Source organism: Mercurialis annua, linkage group LG3, assembly GCF_937616625.2.
Source record: "Mercurialis annua linkage group LG3, ddMerAnnu1.2, whole genome shotgun sequence".
Lineage (NCBI taxonomy): Eukaryota > Viridiplantae > Streptophyta > Magnoliopsida > Malpighiales > Euphorbiaceae > Mercurialis > Mercurialis annua.
In genome coordinates, this window is record NC_065572.1 from 52,372,023 (window position 1) to 52,380,787 (window position 8,765).

Genomic DNA, 8,765 nt, shown 5'->3' on the forward strand with positions numbered 1-8,765 from the left:
ATAGAATGTTGATTAGAATAGAATAGAACTTAAAACCTAACTCCTATTTATTCACTTCAATTACATAATATAAACGTATTGAATTTTATGTATAGATGTTTTTTTACCTAATAAATATGAAGCAAAATGCATAAATTTCACCTATCAAATCGCAACAATGAATCAGAAAATCACTCAACTAATTACAAACTTTATTGGAACAACTTAAATGTGCTTGAATTAGTCAAATTTTCCTACTAATTTGTGTTGTCCATCGCAAAACAAGTATCTCTTGTCCTACATTCCTCGAATATGATCATCTTAAATAACACAATTTCACAAGATAACCAATAAACATAATTGATTGTCATTGATGAAGGCTTAAATCGAATTTATCAAGTTCGGGGGTTAAATCAGATTATTTAACAAGTTCAGAGATTCGATAGGTGAGACCTTAAGTTTAAGGTTAGATGGGTAAAAGGGTACAAGTTCAGAGTTCAAACTATGTATTCAGCCTTTATAAAAAGGCATCCAAAACTTCAAAACTTTATATTTATAATCTATTATTATAAGAAATATCCTTTCACTATTTTTCATTTCAGCGTGGCCGTTTCAACATAGAGGCAGTGATCGAAATGTCTGCCATTATATACTGAAGTGGACACAAAGATAAAGCCTAGGGAAGTAATTGAGCCGCCACATTTTCAGAATCTCTTTCATTTCTGTTTCACATCTAAACTACAAGTTTAATTCAAATAACATTTGTAACACAGGCATGCATAATTTTAAATTTAAACGGTATTACCAAATGCATGCATTAGCAAAAAAAACTGTGGCAACTGCATTGCTTTTTCTTCATTAAAACATATCTTAGAAATTGAATCTCCTCTATGCTGCTTGTTATCTCTAGTAGAGCTTAGAAACGAATAACTCACTTACTTCAGGGGAATACGTCTTGAATATCCAGAATATCAGCAAGCACGCCAGCTGCTGTGGTATCATTGCCAGCTCCAGCACCTTGAATCACCAATGGTTGTTCGCTATAGCACCGGCTGTATATCTCCAACTGCAGTAACACTTCATGTTTTACATGGAACACCATAATGTATGATCATGATAATAGGGAAAGATGAGGGGGAAAATTAGAATTTTCAATACTAAAACATGAGGGCGACATGAATATTTGTATAACTTCATTATCTAAATTTTGACATGAAATTATAAAAAGATAATTTAGTTATACATGAGACAGCCTAAGCTCATCACCGAAGAGTGGGAATAGAAGTAAACACATTTTGCAGGCCATCCAGACACCTAATTTTCTGATCTTTAATATACAAGGCAGCACAATTTGTAGGCTATCAAATTAACAAACCAAGGGCTACATTTGGAAACTTTAGACACGACACAATACGAATTAAGCAGTTTTGGATTTACATAAACAGGTTTGTATCGTAAACGAGCCAACCCGTTTATGACATGATTAATGTTCTATCCGAACGGATAAAACACGTCTAACCCGTTTAAACACGTTTAATCACTTTCAATTAAATGTTATTTAATTTTAAGTCTTAGAACTTTGTTAAATCATTAACAATATTTATGTCTTTTGTATTATATATGGTTATTATATTAACTACTTTAATAGGTGTTAATTAGTTTATTTGTATTATATTAAAAAATCTCATGTTAAACAGTTTCATCAAATAACCGTTCTACTTAAGCGTGTTGAAAGATATCCTGTTGTGTAACCCGTAAGCATGGCATGTTTTGGATTTACATACACAATTATTAATCGTGATGTGTTCGTGCTTAAACTAATCGTATCATGGAAGTAAGCAGACACAACCTATATATGACCAACATGCACGAATCATTGAGTGTACCGAAAGCCCTAATCGTACAACCTCTATTTTACAGGGAAATAGTTAGTTGCAAAAGCGGAAATCTAACTGAAAACATTAGACCTGACCTGATAAACACAGTATTGGATAAATATTGTATGAATATAAGATTTAATGTTACTACGCCAAAAGGAACAAGTGTCAAGGCTAGAACGGAAAAGAACGCTTACCACATTGTCACTTCCTCTCAGCCTCCCCAAAGCGGAATTCTTAGGCAGTTCTTGTATGCCAACCTCACATCTACCAATAAATCAAACCAAAAACATCAAATATATGTTTAACAAAAAAAAAAGAATTATAGTTACAACCAGCAATGAGAATCCCTTGAAGTATAATGAATAATTACTAAACAATTTTCTAAGAGCAGTCCAGTATTATGTTGCATTCACAATAGGAAGAAATAGTTTTGATAAGTTAGTATAACAAACTTGGACAATAAATTTCATTCGGTGATGCGAGCGATTTAAAGAATGAAAACCAATGGATCAAATAGTTTTAATGCAACATATGAGAAGTTAAAAAAAAAAAACTTAAAACTCTGAAGCGACTTATCTGAAGAAGAAGAAGAACAAGAATAATTCTGCATTTGTAATAGTGGATGAGGGCCGCATGTTCAGTTTAATCATGTTATCACATTTTTGTTTGTGATGCAAGTTGCTGGTTATTTTAGAACCAAATCATACCCTAGTATTGACAATATTGGAGCATAAGCCCGTGAATAATAAGGATGAAGTCTGCTATATGCATACAATGCTTTCAATTTAACAAATATCAAATAAACTAATTCATGTCGCCTAGATCTCTACATCAAATTAACAGAAATGTGTTTCAGCCATGGGTTTAGAACCTACTTCTGGGGTGATTCAATATAATTTCAAGATTTTTACGGGCTCCTTAGAGTGAACCTTTCAATCTCTTTTTAAGGGCTTGCTAGAGAGAACCCTTTTCTTGACTTCCATTTTTTTAAATCATATGAAAGTAATGTTCATATAGAATAGGCTAAATCCCAACCCTCAAAACCCACTTGCAATAAATGAAGAATAATACTGCCGTTGTCCTAAAAGATAGAAAAATTGCTACTTTTAGTGTCCTATAAAGATAGAAAAATAGCTACTTCTAATGTTAGTTAAAGACATAATTATCAAAATACTCATCATATTAGCATTAAAATAATGGCTTTGATTTTTTAAATTATTAATCCATAATAATTCACTTTAAAAAATTATAAGATATTTTAGAAATATTTTAATTGATTAACTATAATTAATTAATTTCTTAATTCTTATAAAAGTGAAACTTTTTTCTATCTTTAAAGGACGACGTAGGGAGTATTAAGTAAAACTAAGTAACATCTTAAGGTTATTTGTAACAACTAAATAGGAAGGACATTGAGAAAAACAAAGGAAAAGCGATTTAGGATATTGTCTCTCTTCCCACATGAAAATCTCTTCTAAATCAAGAATAATTTTGGTGGTCTAGGGGTCTAGGGTGTATTTTGAGCTGTAACAGAGATACCAACAAATGCATCGCGAACACACCGATTAAATATCATAGTACCCGGGCCGCCTAAAGCATCCAATAAAAACCATGCACAACATGATTTATTTCATGCCTAATCAAAATTTAAGGTTTTTAGTTAAACCCTGCAGCCACCTATTATCTTGCTCTTTATCATTAAATACATTAACCAACAAAAAAGAGTAAGATATAATACCTTGAGCCTTCAATCATGCAAACATAGCGGAGAACGTGCCCCTTCAATGATGCCTTTCTAACTCTTTCTTGGATGCCATCATCAAGTAATACAACACCACTGCTCAAAAACTCTTCAACAGACATAACATCAGGTCTCATTTCATCAGGATATAAGCTCTCAATCTACAAATAGGAAAACCCGGAGTTGAATGAGTGCCCAGGGATACACAAATGTAGTGGGGATTAATGGTTTAATGTTCAACTAAGCATAAACATAATTGTTAATTATGATTTCACTAGATAAAAAGAGTTGGAACTGACTTTAATGCTATCCAAGTTTATTCGTCTTCCAAGAAGTCGAGCAAGAATCAAAGCCTGTGTACAATGCAAAAGAATTACTCAATGTTAAAATCTATTGTGATCTGGAAAATATGAATCTAAATTCTCATCACTAAGCATCGTATATATAGTGATTGTTATATAAAAAAAATGTGTTATGACCAGGTATTTCTTAAAAGATCAAGTATGTCACCATTCTAACAAAACATTATAATTTTATAAGCTTTATTTTTAGATCAAGAATGATAACTACAACTACAGAAGATATAAGCATAGTATATTTAGTGACTGTAATATAAAAGATTGTGTTAGGACCAGATAATTATTTAAAGATCAAGTATTTCACCATTCAAACAAAACACTATTACTTTATAAGCTTTATCTTTAGATCAAGAATGATAACTGCAACTACGATAAATTTATAATGAATATCGAATTAGCAAACTAATCAAATACTAGGTCAAGCATACAGATTATGATGTAGATATTGTTAAAGTATAATATCATAATATGTGGCTATGAGATCAAGTATACAGCTGATAAACAGTAAAGATTTGTTTGCATAAAAATAAGAAGCCTAGAAACTTAATCATCAATATTAGGCAGTTATACATCCAAACCTTCCTTGCAACATCCATCCCGCTAAGGTCATCGCGAGGATCTGCATGAAAGATATTAACTTCAAAAACCATATGATACGAATACGGTACATGTAAAATACAGGAAGAAGAGTCCTAATAAAACACACCGAAGATAATCGTCTAATAACCAAGCAAAGAACGTCACAGATTTAGTTTATATTTACCAGATAAAAGGAACAGTAAAAGACATAAGAGGCCATGCGGATTTCTGAGGAGTGTCAGAGATTCAAGCAAATTTGATCCTCTAAGCGAACAAAATAATGTGTCTGTTTGCATGACCTTTCTGATAGACAACCTTATTTCAAACCCCTAACTGTTAGTCTGCACAAAGAACTTAAAGATACGAAGTCTATAAAGTCACATACCAGTCCCTAGAATACCATAAGCATCCCGAGACAAATGTCAAAGAAATTACAGCCATATGCAACAGAATGGGGAGTGTTGTGGCACTAACATAACAATGATAATCATCTGCTATACAGGTTCTTTAGCTAGATGCAAAATGCATTGCATGAATAGGTCTTCAAGAAATTGATCATACTTAAAAAAATATCAACAAATAGTAAGCATAAATACATCCACAGAAGCATTTGAATCCTACCTGTAGACATTATTCTTCAACATGCTCAATAATTAAGGCAACACTTCACTACTAAAAAGAGTGACCAGGATATGCACATGTAATTGGAAAATAAACTCCAATAACATATCAGTTCATAAATTCCACAAATATAAATTACAAATGCAAATTATTATGCTGATATGCGCACTTAGAAGACACCACAAGATCCACTATGAGTAAAAAGAAAAATCAAATTTGTACACAAAACCTGGTTCAGTGAAGCCCAGACTTTTAGCAGACTTAACAACTTCACTCAGAGGCTTTCCATCTTCAACCTCACTCATTACATATCCCAGTGTACCTGTTAAAAGCATTTACAGAAAGCAAATGGAGAAATAATAAAACACATATTATGATCATCATACAGAACTGCAAAAAACCCAACCAAAATATATAATCAAAGAATTTGAGTAAAGAATCAAAACCATGAGAAATTCTTACCACTCAAACTTCCAATTATTTGGCGAACAGGATCTCCTGATGAAAGTATGCGATTTAAGGATGCTATAACAGGAAGGCCAGCACCGACCTATCAGGAAAACCAATATAAATTATTAACGCATTTATTTTTCTTAGTTGCTGAGAAACATCAAAAGACATTTTAGCAATGCAAACAAACTTGAATGAGTAACCAGAGAATAATATTTAATACGACCTAGAACGATGCCTAAAAGTATCATTCATAGTGTATAAAAAACTAGCATATTAATCAGACGTAACAGAATCAATGCAAAATCTGTGGCATAATAATAAAGAGATTTAGAGTAATTTTTCTAGATAGGAACACTAGAATACAAATTTGGGTATGATAATTATATGGAACTTTAGCCAAGCAAATGATTTTATAATCACACAGTATCCCCTACCTACAAAATGAAGCTCCAAATACTTTTCAGTGAAGTTTAAATTGAAGATGAATCTGAAGAAGTCTGCTGCAACAGATATAAAAACTGATACAAGACAAATTTAATTTAAGTTGTTGAAAGTACAGAACATGAAAATACAAAAGGTGCAAGAGTATCGCCCGATATGAGAGTTCCAGAAACAAATTTTAGTGAAACTGACAACTAATTTTCATACAATGATAACATAAATAAAAGTTCAGCTTAAATTTTTCTTTTGTACATCCGTACATTCTTTTACCACTCCATCCGTATTTATGAGTCCATCTTAAAAAGGTTAATTAGATAAATCAATAGAAAACATCACTTACTGTTGACTCGTGCCTAATCCGGCGAGGATAGGAGAACAATTTGTCATAGTCTTCCTGCAAGAAAAAAAGTAGAGGTAGTTAATGAATTGAGCAGAAAATGAGAAGGAAAAAAGGGAGCCACTGGCAAACTAATAGGAAGACAGAGAGTCGAGGAAGATTAAAGTGAAGGTAGGAATTTAAAAGCTTTCCTGTCTCTAGGTATCCAAACAATAAAAGAGAAGAAGAATTAAACTATTGGTTGGAAGAGAATCATATCATTGTCGAATCATCCCTCTTTACTTTTCCTCAATTATCCAATTATCTACTTAGTTATAGAAATCAGTTCCTCATAGCTAAGGTTTCTAAACACTTATTTCTCAAAGATAAAAAGATAAAATAATAGGAGCCAAAAGAGGTGCAATCTCAGTAAACCCAATACCATAAGAAATGGTTACCAAGGAAAAAAAGAAAAATTAAATAGTTCCGGGGAACGTTTCATATTCCAAAAATGAATCAGTAGCAGGAGCTTACAGTCCCAATCTACAACAGATACAATTGTTTCCCTCTCATAATACCTCCTATGTTTTCCTACTGAAACAAAAAATCAACATTAAAATGGCATTGAGGCCGACTTTTCTATCGCCAAGTCAAGAACGATAAAGAGAGTAATTACTAGTGCAGAAGTAAGAGGCTTCTTATTTGCGAGGACGCAGCAACATCCTAACTCGACAACTCGATTAAGCACATGAATTGTATGAGCACTTGCAGAGCAATCTATAAAAGCCAAACCTGTGACATGACAGAAACAACATAAGGACAGCTGAAAAAGCTGAAGAGAAGAGCTTAAAAACAGCAGAGACCTGTTGATTTGCCGAGAAGAGCAGCAACATCTATAGCTTTTCTTGTTGACTCTGGATTTGAATATACTAGACATTCATCTGTGCAGAAACACACAACAGAAAACCATAAGTAGTAAATCAAAATAGAAACGACTGAACATTGAGCCGTAATGGACTCACCAGAATCAGCAAGTGTAGAAAGAGAAGAGCCATTTGACTTGAGGTGGCAAACTCTGGATAAGAATTGATCATTTAATTCCCTGGTGAGTACGTCTGAGGCAACAACTAAACATTCACTGTCACATACTCCCACCACACGCAAGTGAACTCCCTGCCATAAAAAAATACAGGGAATGTAACAGTCGAATACCGCATTAGCGCGAGCATTTCATTGCCCCTACCTCTCTATGTAGCTTGGTCATTTCGCCTCAAAACAAGAAGCAAAAACCAAATTCTATGTGTGGTGGCTACAGAATCAACAACAATAAATCATGTAGGGTTGTTAGGAATGTGATTTCCACGAAGGATTTCAGTTGTGTGAGGATTTCATTTCCTTCAAATAGCTGTATTAAGACATTTTTATATATGGAAATTGACTCAATTACGTTCTTCCATATTCAGAATTTGCAACATTTGCATCAAACAGAAGAGAAAAAAAACCAAATAAAGAGAAAAAAAAACCTGGTCGGCGTGAAGAGATCGGCAAGAAAGAATGTGGTGGATGAGTTGACGGCCAACCCCTCCGCACCCCATAACTACCAGCGCTATAGTCTTCATTCTACTTCTCATGTATTCACTGTGCAGCCTTTGGTTTGCGGTTCTGGGCATAATAATTGTTAGAGCTATACAAAAATGTTTAGGGAAAAGGTGCAAAAATGATCTTGATATTTTGTATGTGTCTCACCTATGCCACTAATGTTTATTTAGTCTCAAAAATGGCCCTAATGTTACAAAAATGGACATTGTCCAACGGAAGCATGTTAAATCGTTAACATGGCTAATGTGGCATTAAAATAGCCGTTGCAATTAATTTATGAGGCATTTACTCTTGCCAGCTACCCTCCCTCGAAACGATTTCCCAAATTCAAACCATAATATATATTTTTAAATAAATTTGTCGATTAATTGAAAGAGAGAAGAAACAATTTAATACTAAACGTCAGATTTTCCATCCTCCTCATCCAAATTCGATGAAGATTTACAAAACGAGCATGTTCTTCATTTTAATTATGAAGGTCCTCCAAGTTTCTATCATTGCAAAATTAGAGGATTAAGATTGAAAGTTCCACTAAGAATAACATGGACTGCTAAAAATCTTGGGCAAAGGTTCTTTAATTGTCGTTTCTTAAATATAAGTTAACTTTTAATCTTTATTTATTAATAATAGTAGCCTTAGGGTTCAGTTAATTGTCGTTTTGAAGGCTCGTTAACTGAATTGATTTGATGCAAAGAAATCCATTAAATTCAAGTAAATGCAATTTCTTCTGGTGGTATGATGAACCCATAAAGAATAGGGTTGCAGTGGTGATTAATGTGTTTAGAGAAGATAAGTTG

At 33.2% G+C, this 8,765-nt stretch overlaps 1 protein-coding gene across 3 annotated transcripts; it reads right to left on the reverse strand.

Annotated features, from left to right (window-relative positions):
• Positions 1-780: 780 nt before the first annotated feature.
• On the reverse strand, positions 781-8,063 carry LOC126674269 (uncharacterized). Of its 3 annotated transcripts, XM_050368695.2 has the most exons (13): positions 7,893-7,984; positions 7,613-7,678; positions 7,392-7,542; positions 7,233-7,310; positions 7,046-7,161; positions 6,394-6,447; positions 5,622-5,709; positions 5,389-5,481; positions 4,538-4,578; positions 3,900-3,953; positions 3,598-3,761; positions 2,054-2,123; positions 781-1,045 (listed from the first exon to the last, which is right to left on the reverse strand). In XM_050368695.2, the coding sequence occupies exons 2-13, from the start codon at positions 7,631-7,633 to the stop codon at positions 920-922; spliced, it is 1,056 nt and encodes a 351-aa protein (XP_050224652.1). In that variant the 5' UTR covers positions 7,634-7,678; positions 7,893-7,984; the 3' UTR covers positions 781-919. The 3 variants fall into 3 exon arrangements, with proteins under 3 accessions (XP_050224652.1, XP_050224651.1, XP_050224650.1); XM_050368694.2 differs by lacking the exon at positions 7,613-7,678 and having other exon boundaries at positions 781-1,056; positions 7,893-8,063; XM_050368693.2 differs by lacking the exon at positions 7,613-7,678 and having other exon boundaries at positions 7,893-8,060.
• Positions 8,064-8,765: the final 702 nt, after the last annotated feature.

Bases quoted from the DNA above. Each gene is read 5' to 3' on its own strand.
- LOC126674269 (XM_050368693.2), bottom strand. From the start codon at position 8,039: ATGCCCAGAACCGCAAACCAAAGGCTGCACAGTGAATACATGAGAAGT. The intron at 6,448-7,045 runs GTAATTACTCTC...TTTTTCTTGCAG, and splicing joins AGCCTCTTACTTCTGCACTA to GAAGACTATGACAAATTGTT. The intron at 2,124-3,597 runs GTATTATATCTT...ATTTATTGGTAG, and splicing joins TGCATGATTGAAGGCTCAAG to ATGTGAGGTTGGCATACAAG.